At 39.8% G+C, this 15,225-nt stretch overlaps 1 protein-coding gene across 8 annotated transcripts in view; it reads right to left on the bottom strand.

The window, feature by feature from the left end:
• The window catches only part of GIT2 (GIT ArfGAP 2), a 41,613-nt gene that overhangs the window by 3,880 nt on the left and 22,508 nt on the right, over positions 1 to 15,225 (bottom strand). For 3 of the 8 annotated variants that reach the window (XM_019538681.1, XM_019538682.1, XM_019538683.1), the window contains 5 exons: positions 13,078 to 13,326; positions 10,898 to 10,987; positions 7,363 to 7,445; positions 7,051 to 7,239; positions 1,482 to 1,545 (listed from right to left, as the gene is read on the bottom strand). In XM_019538681.1, coding sequence (XP_019394226.1) covers positions 1,482 to 1,545; positions 7,051 to 7,239; positions 7,363 to 7,445; positions 10,898 to 10,987; positions 13,078 to 13,326 — 675 coding nt within the window. Of the gene's footprint in view, positions 1 to 1,477; positions 1,546 to 7,050; positions 7,240 to 7,362; positions 7,446 to 10,897; positions 10,988 to 13,077; positions 13,327 to 15,225 lie in introns of all 8 variants that reach the window. The other 5 variants (XM_019538684.1, XM_019538685.1, XM_019538686.1 and 2 more) reach the window with 4 other exon arrangements.

Below are 15,225 nucleotides of genomic sequence, written 5' to 3'. Positions count from 1 at the left end.
TGTCTGCAAATGCTCTTCAGTACTGTGACAGGATAGCCTACACTGGTACCTTTCTCCCCTAAGTCTAGAACGGAAGGGCTCCTGGGTAGCTAATGGAAGGGGAAGGGAGTTCTTGCTCTCTCTTGGCTTGGCTGGTCCTAGGTGCTGCGACTTTCAGATGAAGTCTAGATACAACCTGTCCATTACCCCTGCTCCTCCTGTGAATTGCTGCCTCTCTCTCTCTGCTGCAAGCAACCATTCTCTTGCATTTTTCCCCAGTGTTGTTACCTTCTCCCTCCACTTATAATTTCTTTAAAAAATTCAGAGTAGCAGACCGGGCTTGAGAGGGCCAGCCACCCTCCAAAAGGCTCATCCACCCTTGTGAGGTATAATGCTCTTTTATAGTACTCCAGCAGCAGTGCATCCCCACTGCTTTGCTATTCAAGGATATTGTTTCTGTGGGGCACATTCTAGACAGATTCCCTGCAGATCAATGTCCCATTGCAAGAGATCTCTGCAGGCTGGGATCTCTTGCCATGTGCTGTGGAATGCCTTCTAAACACCACTGAAACCCTGAGAGTTGGCAGATTAAACTGAATAAAAATATTGCCATGATTCCTTTTCCAACATTCAGCAAGCTCTTACGTGCCATTTTCAAACCAGTCCAGGAGCACAAAGGAAACTCCAGAACAGGTTTTTGGAAATGGGCATGCATCCACATCTATTCTAGGAAAACTGATTCCAAAACTGTATTAATTAACATGGGTTGAGATATGAGATGATTTTTAACAAATTTGTTTCAAGGTTAGGTATGGGTATGATCAGTCCCTGAAAACCACTGGCAAAAAGATGACCTGTTAGAATTCGCAGAGGCAGACAAGTATGAGCACCCAGAAAGTTGCCTATTACAAGATTCAGGAGTAGCTGAGTGATGGATGTGTCTGCAGGAACCCCAAGATGACCAGCCAGTCAAGGCACAACTCTGGTACAGCCACATAGCTGTTCAAGCTAGGTGCAAGTACCCTCAGGCTTTAGGGAACAGCACACCTTTTTTGTTTTTTATTTATTATTTTCAAAGGTTCCAGCTCAACCAACTTGAAAGTCCCAATTCATCATCAGCTAACTCCATGCAGCTGACAAGCTGATACAGCAAAAGGAGTAAGATATGACCAAAAATACCAGTCTTGTTGAAATTACATTTCTCCCACCTATCTTCCTTTGGTTTTTGTTCCCAGCATAGAGTCTACAGCAATGGAGGAACCACTGTAGTGAAAAGGAGCTAAAGCTACTATGAGCAATAAGGAATTTTAAATTCTTTATAGATTTCTTGAACCAAATCAATGCAAAGATGACTCCTATCCCAGGAAAAACATTTAATTAATTCCACATATCAGCTTTTTTTCCCAAAGGTTCCATTTCTACAAAACACAGTGATTAGTGAGATTGAGCACAAAAGACATTTGAGAAATATTACCATTGTGGAAGCAATAAAAAATACTTACTTTTGGGAACAAAGCTGCCATTTCTGTTACTGCCACGTGTATTCTTTCTGAGCATGGTATATAGCTGCAAGAAGATGCAACAGGTTATTCAGAAGCAATACCTCTCCTACAATTTCCTTTAAATTTTAACTAGTTAGTAGCCACTTCTCCACAAACCAACCAGTTAAAAGAAAGGTGCATCATCTTTCAACATTTTCTTGGCATAGCCTCCCAATGACAGACCACATCACACAACATGTTTTAGAGAGATTTATCACTTATTCAAAATGCAATATTAAAGAGTAAGGGTGTGCGTGGGGTCTTACTGCATTATGCATGTGTAAGTGTGTGTACAATAAATGTTGAGACTATAATTGCAGATACAAAATAAAAATGAGAGATTCTGAAGTTTGAGGGGTATTTTAACTGGAAACATCATGAAAAGCGCATGACGGTTTGCTGGGTTGACAGCTTGTGGATTTAACAAAAGGATCTTTCTATACAAGCCAAGGCGCTAAGAAACCAATTTTTTTTAAGCCAAAAAAAAGTACTTCAGTTACTAAAGATCTATGTAGACTTAGATCTTTGAAACTGCTCCTTTAGAACATTTACATGTTTCAGTTTTGAAGCCTTTACATAAAATATTTTGTCAACAGTTTGGGATGGGAAATGAGAGAAGAGACTGATGAGGTCGTCTTGTTCACACTGACATAGCAGCGCAGTCTGCTTTCCTACACTTGATTTTCCACAGCTAATGCTAAAGTTAAGAATTTCTTCAAAACAGATTAATTATTTAGCTTTATGTGGAACCTGCAGAAAGCTATTTTCAAATGCTCTTCACCCCAAGCTTTGAATTCACACACACAAGATCAAAAGCCTGGAAACTGGATGGTATATTGAACTGAGACCAAGAGGATGAGAAGTGATACATGCAACCTCAACTCACATGCACTTTCTAGTTGTTTTTGCCCTTGTCGTATACTTAGGTTTGCAATGAGGATGCTAAGCAAGGAAATATTTCAGTTCAGAGAACATTTATTTCTATACCAGTCAGTCCATCATGAACATTAGGGGCTAGAACCTATTCCACATATTAGGCATCTAAGCATGATCCTATTGCATCCTGCTGAAGTCCTTGAAAAATGTTAACACATTTATTATGTGGTGTTCTCTTAGCTTTAAGAGAAAGTCACAAAAAGAAGCAAAAAAGGGGAGGATGACCCATCAACTTTCACACTGACTATATTTCAGGAACTTGAACACGGTGGAAAAAGATTCAAGCCCTAGGTTCACAATGCAATATTATTTACAACTTTTTCATGACATAAGTAAAAAAAAATACTTATTCAAAGAGCTTCTGTGAAACCTATTCTAATAAAGATTGAAACCTTGCTTTTTTTTGTTTTAAATATAGCTTTAAGACAGCAAAACATCATCAGATAAACTGAAAAACAAAACAAAACAAAAAATGGAAAATGCCTGAGCTGGTGAATTTTGAGACACAGTAAATGCACAATACACAAAATCACCAAGACAGCAGCTTGTAAAATGCATGCATCTCTCTCAGCACTGTTAACATTTACTTTTATAGTGCAGAAAGTATCATCTAAATTTCAATTATTCAACTGAATTACAGTATAAATGTTAACCATTACTCACAATTTTAGTAAGCCTTTTAGCCACTGTTGTCTCATTAATTATACAATGAACAAAACATTTAAAATCAATATTTATCTCTGTTCAAAGCTTCTGACTAACAGTTATCTGAAGCCAGAGAAGGAGACTTGACAGAAAGCTAAATTTAAAGCTTTATATACTTTCAAAGACTTTAATTTATTTGGTGATTGATAGGATAATTAATGTAGCATGTGCTTCAAGCTACTGCTTTTACATTAGTTGATCAAGCAGCATCATTCAAGAGTTTTTTGGGTTTTTTTGCTGTAATCTATATATACTAAATCACTGCCATTTCAGGCTCATATCAGTCAATCATTTTATGCAGTTAACTTGCAATACCAAAACCATGTGAGTTACAAATGCACTGAAAAGGAAAGCAACACACGCAGGGGTCATTTGGGTTATGCAGGAAAGTTGCTACAAAGGGGGACACCTTGGCGTGTGCCTTGTTCCTACAAGTTCTTCCATAGAAAGTGTGACTTCTCATCGTTACAAGCTTTTTTATCAGAATCTCATTGCAGCAATTCCTGCTCTGTTAGAAAGCAGGATAATGCCAACTCATTCTCTGAGAGCTAGACTGAACAGTAAAGAAACTCAGAAAAGACCAAAATAAAAATTACAGAATGAATTTGTGTGCAGAGCATAGTAACAGGCCACAGTAGTTATCTAAATGTCAGAAAGCAAAAATTAAGAGATAGGACAGTTAGCTGCATATTCCTTAGCTCTTAGGGCTTATTGCATAAATGTTTTCAATAGGTATTTGAGGAATGTCTCTATTGATGTAGGACATTCAAAATTTAAGTACTTGTCACTAGATTTGTAGTTACTTTTTTTAAGACAGCTAACCAAGATGTGGAAGACCCTCTAGGTGATGGGGTAATGTACTAGCTCCCTAAAACCTGTGTAGATTTACGGAAAGACTAGGAAATCCATTTCCAGGTTGCCATACCCAAATTATGCTATTTGGGGGTGGAAGAGTATCTCCTCTATTACAGAAAAGTGCAAAAGACCTTCCAGGAAACCCTTCCTCCCATTTTGGTATTTATGACTGGCCATGAGATCTGGAAATAACACCTGGAGAAATTTTACAGCCCATTAACAATGTTTCACTTAAAGCTTTCACATTTCAGTTGCAGTAGACTTAAAGAATGGCCAGTATTTTGGTCAGGTTTGGAAGATACTGGCAGAATCATTAGATGCATTTTTAAACCTAAAGTATAGTTTTGGTGGGCATCCATCCAAGACATAAGAACCAGGCTCTTGTTTTAAATATTAATTATAACTAGCAGCTTAAAGACATGCAAAATGAGGTGTGTGTACCATTATGGATTACATCAGACCTGTTTAACTTGGGACCAGCTGAGGGCTCTGTGGGGATGCCTGTGTGGCAGGCCCCAGGTTGCACACTGCATGGCAAATCTTGTTGGGGGGCAGACCTCTGGGCTCTTTCCAGCTGCATGGACCAAATGTTTATGGGCTGTTATGCTAAATTTTACCTACATAAATCCTGCTAGTTCTGCACAAATGCACAGTTGCTGGCATCAATAATCACATTCAAATGATCTTGGCAGACACTGATCAGAAAGGCATCTCTGCACCCCAAAACAGCTGCATTCCAAGGCCCCAGTTCTGCTCCTACTACAAGATCCTACTGAATTCAGTGGGCAAAGTATTGGACCCATCATCTTCAGTTCCTGTTTTCTTTCTTTCATGCATAACCTCTAACAAACCCCTGTGTGAATGTGTGTGAAGAGGAAAAGGCAGGAGAGAGAAAGAGAAAAGGACACTGTGCCTGGAAGGCAGGGACAGAGGCCAGAGTACCAGGAGGTAGGATCAGGCTGCTGGATGGTCAAAGGCTGCAGGGGCGCTCTCTCAGCCCAAGGAACCAGTGTACTGAAACAGCCGAGGCTGTGTCTGAGCCTGAGCGTGCTTGCACGCTCTAATGGTCTGTTTAGTCAGATGAGCAAAGGAAAAAGGAACAGAACAGAAAAGAATGAGAAAAGAAAGGAGTTTCATTAAGACAATGCAAGGATATTAACATTTGTGTTCAGCTTATCTATACAGCAAGTCAGTTTTATCCATAGCCTTCCAAACACAGGCGTGTAAGCCATCTTGTTACAGCTATGACATGCTCAACTCAAGGGCAGTATAGTTGCAATGGGAGTTTTCTAAGCACCTTTGTTTGAACTGAAACAAAGATTAATAAGTTTGTCCCATTATTTTTCTCATGTTGCTTGGCTTCCTCAATTGCAGATGTGTCACTATTTAGTGCAAAAAGCCATACAGTGGGGAAACAGCATTTGCATTTCTGTTCATGAAAGAACTACTCATTTACAGGAAAGGTAAGGTTCACTTATGTACTGGTAAACAATGCATTCCATTTGAAGCAGAGAAAAATAAACTGTCAGGGGAAGAAAAACATTCTTTATGAAATGTATCTTCATTTAATTTGGCCAGAAGAACTCCCTGTTTCAGGTGCTTTTGTTCTGTCTCAGATATTGTTTCTGGTAAAATACACAAATAACCAAATCCTCTGACCTCATACTTCTCTTTCTGCACCTCCCTTTATATGAACCTGGAGAAGTGACAAGACATGTTAGTGGAAGTAAGAAAATGCATTGACATCTCCACTCAGGATCCCAAAGGAGATAAGTGTGCAACACCCTCCTAGCCAAAGGAAGTTTCAAGGAAGAGAAGCAGACTAGAAGGAAATAAAAGAGGCCTCAAAGAGCATTCGTTTCCCATTTTTGTACAGGTTGGAAGTGAGCTGGCACTCACTTCACTGCTCACTCACTCATATAGGCAGGAAGTAAGCTGCCATGCATTCACTCACTTACACAGCAGTCAGTCTATGAGCTGTGAGATTTAACAAAAGGCTGTTGGTTGTCTTTATAGGTGAAGTGGTGTTTCGTGCTTCAGTTGAGACAGTAACTGTACCCCAATATGGAAGCTGCCAGCAGAAAGGCTCTCCTGGAGCTCAGGATCATCCACAGCCAACAAAGAATGCACTCACACATTAAAACTCTTAGGTCTAGGCTGGCAAAAAGGTACCTTGGAAAAATACTTATTGTTTATGTATCCCAAAGTTTTGCCACTGACAAGACCTGGACATTTAGCAGTGTTTTTGGTCACACTAAGCACAGACAGCATAGGTGCATTGAGGATGAGCACAAACTGATGTGCAGGCAAACTTGCCATCTGGATTCTTAGCACTGGCATGCTTGAGAAAAGCTCATTTATTTATTTGCTCTAGTCCAATAAAACAGCTTTGGCTACTGTCTTATCTACAGCTTTATAAAACAAACCAAGGCTGCTGTCTGCATAGCAGGCCAGAGAAAAAGAACAAAATATGCGCAGAATCAAGTGTAGTGTTGCAGTTTGAGGGCTGAAACCTCTACAGATCTTTTACAGAGGTTGGACTTGGTTACTTTCACATGCTGGACTACAGACACTACTGGGATTGAGCACAAACAGGTAAATCACACTAATCCCAAGATTTCCAGAAAGCTCCCTTGACTTCTACACTTTTGGCCAAAGGACTCCCATGGGAATCCTACTCAATTCTCTCCACGCCTTGACTACTACTACCTTTGCGGCATGCAGAGTGGGAGGTGATACTGCTCCAAACCAAACCTAAACCTAGTACATTTCTCTGGGGTCCCTATCAGACGTCTAGGAAAGCAGGTCAGGGTTTGTCGGTCCAGATGGAAAGAGCATGCTAGGAAGATGTTCCTCCATGCTGTGTCAACTGCTCCAGTGCTGCCAGCTGTTCCAATCCTCTAGGGCCCAAAAAGGGCTCATTTACACAAAGTCATAGTCTCCAAGTGCAAAGGTATTTCACCATCCCACATTTAACCTTTCAAAAGGCAATTCCACTTGAAGGAGTCAGAGCACTTAAGAGGCCTCTCCTTACCTGTCATGCTTATTTTCTTGTGCTGCTCGCAACAGCTCCTGGATGTTCTTAGTGATCTGTTCAGTTTTTCGAATAACATCTTCTGTGCTGGGCAGGGTGGAGCTTGGGGCTGCATCTGTGTCGGTGTTCTCTGGGATAGATCCTTCTCCCTGCCAAATGACACTTCTCTGCCTTCCTTTTCTACTTGACCTAGAAAAGAGAACATTACAGTTATCACTGGGCTATCGAACACTGTTAGTGCTTAAGTAAGGCTTTGACACTTCTAGCACAATCCAGACACAAAGATAAACTTGTGTACTTAAACATACATACCCTGGTTCATCCAGCTCCAGACTGGGGGTTGGGTTATCATAGTCACTTTCAGGCATGCTATTCTGTTTCTCTAATTTTGATGCCTGCAACAAATAAAGATTAAAATTTCAAGATTAAATTTTTGCATAAAATTTCAGATCCTTCCCAGGAACATGCCAGGTGAACTGGTTTGTTCTCTTCGTGATTTCAATCATGTCCTGCATCAATATTTTTGTTGTTTTATATGATGAACCTTTCATAGCCACAAGTTACTGTCCTATGCCAGGCTGCAGTCATTCATGCATTTTAAGCAGAGATCTTTGGAACTGGGTGTGCTCGTGTCCCTCACCAGTAACTAACTTACATCACATGCATTTAGAAGATCACGCAGCAGCAGCTATGCAGAAGTTACCCGAGTACTAAAGATTTTCCTCTACCACTGGGGAAAAAAAAAAAGTTTCCCTAGTTAGGTGTGTCCTCTCCCCAGAGTACATTCTACAGCACAATGCATTATTGTTCTTCAGCTGTTATAAGCTGAGAAGTTTTGTGGAAGCCTGTATAGCATGGATTTCTGTGGAGTCTGATGCAGTCCTGCATTCCTACCATTTAGGCACTGGTGTACTTCCCCACTGCCATCGCTCAGGAGCACTGTCCTGATTGCTGTGACATTCAGAAAGGGGCACCACATAATGATCTTGGGATCATGCCTGAAATATGAAGTCCACGCAGTTTTAAGCAACTGAGGCAATGCACTTTTGCAGAAAGCCCAAAGAGTGGCATTACCTGACAATTCCCAGATAGCTGTAAGTTTTATACCTTCCAGTGCAACATAACTGAATCAAGCACGAGGAGGGACCATCACCCAGTGTTGCTTTCAGCCTCGCTCATTCTAGCATACTCAGTATGCCCCATGTCCCTTAACAGATGGCTAACGTACCAACTCATTTACTAGTATTTTTCTGACTTCAACTTTTTCTTCCTGCAGATTCTTTACCGTGTGGACTTCTTCACTTAAGACTATTCATGAAAAAAATACATAGAATCGTATACAAAACAATGGTGTTCTCCCATCTCTGTAACCTAATCAGTCCTTCCTATGTCATTTATACTCAGGGCAAACAATATTGCAGAGATTTGTTCCTAATTATCCTACAATCAGAATTTCATATCCATCTCTAGGATGAAAAAAGAAGTTTAAAAAATTCCCAGAAACGTGAGAGATTGAGGAACATAATGTCAATGCAAGCAAAAACATTATATTCAAGCTCTCTGCCTATCCCAAAACAGGATTTTTATTTTCTTCTAAGTCAGTCCCAGGGTTCTTTATCAATGAAGCCTGCTCTGATGTTATTAATAAACTCCTAGTGGTGCCCAAGCCAGACTAATCCAAGTTAATATATATTTCCTCAGCGGACAGACAATTGCAGCTGTCCAAATTCTGAACATGCCATGGTAATATCACTGTGATTATCTGTCTTTTACTGCGGAGTGTAGATCCTGAATCAAAGCAAAATGGATCCCAAAACTGCTCTGAGATTGTACTGCTCGCCTAACAGTGTTCTTCCCACTCCCAGTCAAGTGATGTTCCCATCAATCTTTACTAAAACAGCAAAGTGAGTTCATGGGACTCCTGGCTTCAATAACCATGGATAGCTATTCAGAACGAATTTCCAACGGTCTGTTTTCCTGGAGCCCAGCTGAGAAGTAATAAAGGTGGGTGAGATACTACAATACTTGCTGAAGATGACAGATGCAATGTTAAATACAGGACTGCAATTTCACTGCTATGTCAGACATATGGAAGGGTTGGATTAAGAGAAAGAAAAAGTCTTTAAAGAAAGATCTCCAAAAATAGCTGAATTTTAAATGATTAGTGAAAGCTTTTCACCTAAAATTCTCTTCCAAGAGTTCTGCTTTAACACTGAAAAACCAGAGGAAAAAAACTAAAACAAACAACCAATCCCCCACCCAAACCCACAAAGTTTAAACTTCTAACATTCAATACTACAAAGCAGATCCAGATACCCAAAGTTGTAAGAAACTGACCATAAAAGTATAAGAATACTATGAGTGTACAAAGAATGACTGGTAGATCCACTGAGGATGCTCTTTAAGTGTGGATGGCCAAGCTATGGAAAAGAATCTACAGTTTATTCATGGTTATAACTGAAAGTGGTTCAGCTCCCATTTTGTACACATAAGGCAGCTATTTTTTCAATATGAACAAAAAGCAATGCAAGAGATTAATTCTTCAAATTATAAACTCATTATGCTAAAATGTGCTTAAGAACCTGTGTATAGTGTGGATCTATTTGTTAGAAGTGACACTCTTCTGCAGCAACTACAGGAAACACTATTTTGTATTTGGAATAGGTTCAGAGAGACTCTTCTGCATATATACCAATAGGTTTCGGGTCCTTTCGATACACAACTTATAACCATTTCTAAAACCCCATAAAAATGTAAAGTCCAATGGAAGTACTCAGTCATGACCAGTTTAGTCTTTTAGCATGCTGAGGTGACCATCTACCTAATTTGCAATTCTGTAAAATGGGATTTCATGCTGTAAAAAATTAATTGTGCTAGCTTGAAAGATTGCAATGAAAAAGTTAGATGAAGAAAGAGTATATTTGTTTCCCATTTCAATGTTTGCATAAAAAGGTGCAGGGTGCTTCCATGAATCCTACAGACTCCTGGCCTAGAACTAAAGCTGTTAGTTTATGAAAAGCAACAATGCAAACAGAAGTGTCTTTGGGGAACCATATGCTTTATAGTGCTATTAATATTGCCTAGTAATGCATTCACTTTTTAAAGTCAATTTAGGGACTAACAAGGCCCTGGAGACCAAAGGCTTGTTTATTCTCAGGAAGCATCACAATTCAACCCACACCTGAACAGGGTGTACTGCTAAAAGGGAGCTCTGCCTTCACAGTCGTTCAATCCGCGTCCTCGTTGTAAAGACAGTCAGCAAGGGTTAGTTAATAATAAATGAACTGATGGGCAAATCACATGTTCTTTGCTAAAACAGGCAAGGAGATCATACTTTATGTCAAACAAACTACTGAACAGCTGCAAGAAAAACCTGTCAGTCATTACCAACCTGGACTGGATGCAGAGTGACTGCCCCTAGAGAAAACAGGCTTAAGAGCATTTTACTAACCCACTGAGCATACCTGTGCCCCATGCAATGCATTTTAGTCAGAAAGGAAAAATATGTATTGGCTTATGAAATATCAGTAAATGCCTGCTAAATTACTTCTCATCAGCAACTAGCTCATTTCCTTCTGGTCATTTCCAATAGCATTTTGTGCAAGAAGTGATTTGAAGCAACTTTTGCACAGTGTTAAATGCTACAGGTGTTTTAGTTGACGTGAAGTTAGATAAGAGTGAGGCGAGTCTCCACAGCATGTGAAATAAAAACTGAAGAAGTGATGAAGTGTTGCTCCATGCAGAGATGAAGGGCTAGTTAGCAGAGAGGGGAAAGGACAGAGGCACAAGGCTGCCAGGGAGATTGCCACCTCCTCCAGGTAGAAGACCAATTCGGAAGGTACTTAACCCTTCGTGTGCTTTCATCCCTTGACCAGGAAAGCGTGGAGGGGAAGGAAGGCAGAGATGAAGAGGAGGTCACAAACGCACTCCTCCCGATCTAAAAAGGGGAAAGAGAAAAACACTCGGGAAAACTAAAAAAAACCCAAAAACACAAATACTCTGAAAATAGCTTTAAAACAGAAGCACATTTTCAAGTCAGATAATTAACGAAGTGACTCATGGCAGGAATGATTGAGAAAATGCAACTGAACAGTTGGAGATGTTTCCTCACAGATCTCTGCACCAATAAGGGTGGATCCAGTGAGTGTAATTCAGGGTGAAGAGATCACTCTAGATGTATCCAGTTCAATGCTCTCCTTCTAGAGCATCCAATTCTGCCACTGTCAGAGGCAGAATACTGGGCTGGGTAGGCCATTGATCTGACCCAGTCTGGCACTTCTTATGTTCTTATTAACCCGGATTGGACTTTTAATTCCTGCAAAACAATTATTCTTAAGCCAGTTCTGATATTAAAATTACAAGGGTGTTGACCTTCAGAACGTGGAACTTCACAGAGCAGTGAATATATTATCAAAAAAACCCCAAAACCCTCCTTTTCTGCAAAAGCTCTCAGTTACTGGTTATACTGCACTAGGGTTGTGTAGAAAGATTTTAAAAGAAAAAAAATTCATGCAACCAAATCTCACACAAAAAGCTCTGCCTTAAAACTGCCAGTTCCATACCAATTTTGTCACAATTCAGGAGCCCAGGAAGCTCCGTTTTCAATAACTGCTGTCCATGAGCATGTTCTGACACTTGCAGGTACTGCTGCATATCAAAACCATCCACAGCAAGTCACTAGCACTTACAGCTATATAGTTTTTGCCACCTAGTTGAAAATTTCTCAGATGAACTTAACTTATCCAAACAATAGAAGATTCCCATATTTGTTAACCCGAGTGAAAAACATGCAAGCTTGTGCATTACTGCCTGGGGGGGGGGGTTCAGTGTCATTTGACAAAAGTGACACATTTTGCCCAAATACAGACATTTGTGACTACTGCTGGCTAGAGTGGCCATCACAGAGGACATTCCAGTTTTCTGGTACCCTCTCCTCTATTGATCCAAAACCCAATGCCTTCATATCCTTTATTTTTCTCTTGAAGAGAAAAAGGTGTCGGGTTTCACATCAATAGGGGACAGAGGACAACTGGACTGTCCTCTATGATGGCCACCCTACTGCTGGCAGTGAGCATCTCCCTTTAAATCTATGCTGAGTAGTTTTTTTCAAGCCAGGGAAGAAATTTTAACTTGAAAATATATTTGAAAGATTCAATTGCATAACTGGCAAGAGAACACAGAGAGTACTTTTGCACAAACAAGACTGACAATAAGTGAAAAATGTTCACTTGCACCTAGAAAGAAAATGGTCATATATTCCCCCATATCTATAGCAATCATAAAAGATAATCATAAAGATAAAGTATACTGGAGGATTGGAGCACTTTGTCTTGTATGTATGGACTACAAACTTTTAAGGGATAGGATCAGTGTCTTTCTTATACAAACCTGACCATGCTATTTAGTCCTTAAAATTTCAGGAAAATTAAAAATCAGGAAGGACTTGTTCCCCTAAGAGGCCTAGGTTGCAAACACCAGAGTTGAAATAAACTCAAAATAAGTTTTCAAAATAAGAGACTATAATAGGCTTCACTGCAGAGAGGTCCATAGAAGTAGACTTGTATCTAAAAGGAAAAAAAAGGCAAGGAGAGTTTTGGGTACCGTTTTTGCTCATAAGCAACATTCAGAATTAACTCCTACTATTTCTGGACTCTAAAAATCTGCACATAAGGACATAACTGTATCTCTCGAAAACAGAAATTCAGAAACAATACCTACCTTTTAGGAGTGTTGTTCCATTCACTACTGCTTTTAAAACCTTCATGCATGGATATTTTGGCAGTACGTTGTGGTTAAAGGAAACAGCTGAGCAGAAGCCGAAAGCTCCAGTTTACATATCAGAGAATTATGCTACAGCTTTAACATTTCAAAACATCAAGCTCCTGCAGACATGTTAATACAGCAAACAGTGACAATTCTTACTGATTAACTTTATTAAGAGGCAGTCTAGGAATTTTGGAAAACACAGAGTTAGAATAGAAAAAGCTGACAATACAGAAGTGCAGAAGCAGCAGCAATTTTACTTACATGTGGAGGGAAAGGCTGTAGTCTTGTTATGCTCTCTTCTGGGTATGTGACCTCTCCTATGGGGAGGTAGGGTTTCTGACCTGATCCAGTCTCATACATAGACATAGGTCTGCTACCCCGGGCAGATGGTCGTCGCTTTAAAGAAGAATTGTTGGTGGGATCTGTATATTCAGAACCAGTTTGGACCTGATATATATTGGTTGTGGCCTGTCTTCTGAGGTTTGTATTTTCACTCTGTAGTGTTTGAAGCTGAAAAAAATGTTTAGCAGTGGGACTTGGTTTTTCTACAGCCAGCACCAAAAGCAAACCAACTACACAAGTACATGCTTGTCAGCTTGACTAATAAATTCAGTAGCAGAGTTGGATTTAATTTTAATGGAATGTTTAAATTCTGAAATCTACTTTGCCTGGTATAAGCTGCAAAAAAATGTTTATATTCCAGATCTGGTAGATTTGTAGGCGTCTATTTCAAATCACTTATGCAGCTAGGAGGCAAGTCAAACTGGATTTTAAATTTAGTTGTTGCAGTTAAAAGCATTTGTTTTCCAATGTAGCAATACTTGTTCATAAATTCCGCTCTACCACAAAGGCTGTTTGAACAAAATACAACACAGCATTATTTACAAGCAAAGTGCTTCAGTTTAGCAAACAAACAAATCACTAGAGTAATTTAAAGAGGACTTAAATATAGGTTTGGGAAATTTGCAATTGCCAAAATTACAGCAGACACCAGAGGCAGCCCAAGGAGAACTAGTGCTTGCTTTGCAAAGCAAGAGGACAGTGGAGTTTAGCTTGTGAAAACAGGATATCAGCTACTGCTTTCTAGAAAGCAAACAAGAAGTTATTTTACAGCTTTTTATTGCATACAATCTTTGAGTAACAAATGCAACACTAGTAAATAATTCACTGTAGAACTACTCAGTCAGTTTGCTATATTAACACATCATAAAAACCACATTAATATTGAATTATGTACATTTTCTTAAACAATAGATGGAGCATGTTGTTTCAGACAGCTGATGATCTTTCATCAGGAAACAGTAGTAGGCATGTCCTTGAAACTTGTTTTGCCTCATATGAACCTTCAAGAACATCAGTCTGTGCTGAAAAATTCTAGTCTGCCTGGCACTTCCCAAAATCCCAAATCTTGACATTCTGACTAGCTGGAAGTCAGTTAAGGTGATGTTTTTTCCCCTGATGTTTCTGTCCTGTGACATGTTGATTTGTGTGCTAAGGTTTCAGGATCAGCAAAGAACCATTCTATTCATTGACATTAGCACAATTATTAAAGTTAATTCTGCACAATATTCTACTATATCTTTTATGTGTGTGGTGGTGATATCATTTCAGCTTGTATCTGTTGTAATATTCTGATCAAACTTTCCACTACTGGCAAGATTAAGGTTTTCTTTTTGCTTAGGGAGAACCCATCCACAAGTAACATATATTATTAGCAGCTCTGCCTGTGCACTTCCATGAAAAAGGTGCCTTAAAGTGAGAATGATGATCAGAAACATAACATTCTCTTAAGTCTAGTTTACAGAAACATTTTTTTAGCTTGTATATTTAAATTTACTCTATCCTTTGGAAAAAAATCATATAGATCCATGTCAAGACAGGCAGGCTAGCCTCTCAAATGAGGTTGGGTTCCTTTGTATTGCTCAAGGAAAGCAGATGAGTTGAATTTTGGCCACAAATGGCCAGCAGACAGTTCCCCTAGCAAAGGGGAACTTTCTGTTGATCTAAAGTTAATGCAGTTGGGTTCTTGGTCATCCTCTCCTCCCAGAAGAGGTGGGAAGCAGGTTATCATGAAGGGTGAGGTTTTGGCAGGCCTATCTTTCACTAACATAGGGGCCATTAAGGACCCTGCATCTATGACTAACTAGAGCAGGCCCATAACTGTCCTAAGCATCATAGAATCATAGAAGTAGGGTCGGAAGGGACCTTGTAGTTCTTCAAGTCTGACCCCCTGCCTGGGCGGGAAAAAAACTGGATTCAAATGAGTCCAGCCAGGTAGGCATCAAGCCTCCTCTTAAAGCCCCCCAGGGTAGGAGCCAGCACCACTTTCCTTGGAAGCTGGTTCCAGCTCCTAGCCACCCTGACTGTGAAGTAGTTCTTGCGGGTGTCTAATCTAAACCTACTCTCCAA

This window comes from Crocodylus porosus, unplaced genomic scaffold (genome assembly GCF_001723895.1).
Source record: "Crocodylus porosus isolate Cpor-Errol unplaced genomic scaffold, CroPor_comp1, whole genome shotgun sequence".
Classification (NCBI taxonomy): domain Eukaryota; kingdom Metazoa; phylum Chordata; order Crocodylia; family Crocodylidae; genus Crocodylus; species Crocodylus porosus.
The sequence above is the reverse complement of the archived record's forward strand: the minus strand, read 5'-3'. Positions and strand labels throughout refer to the sequence as shown.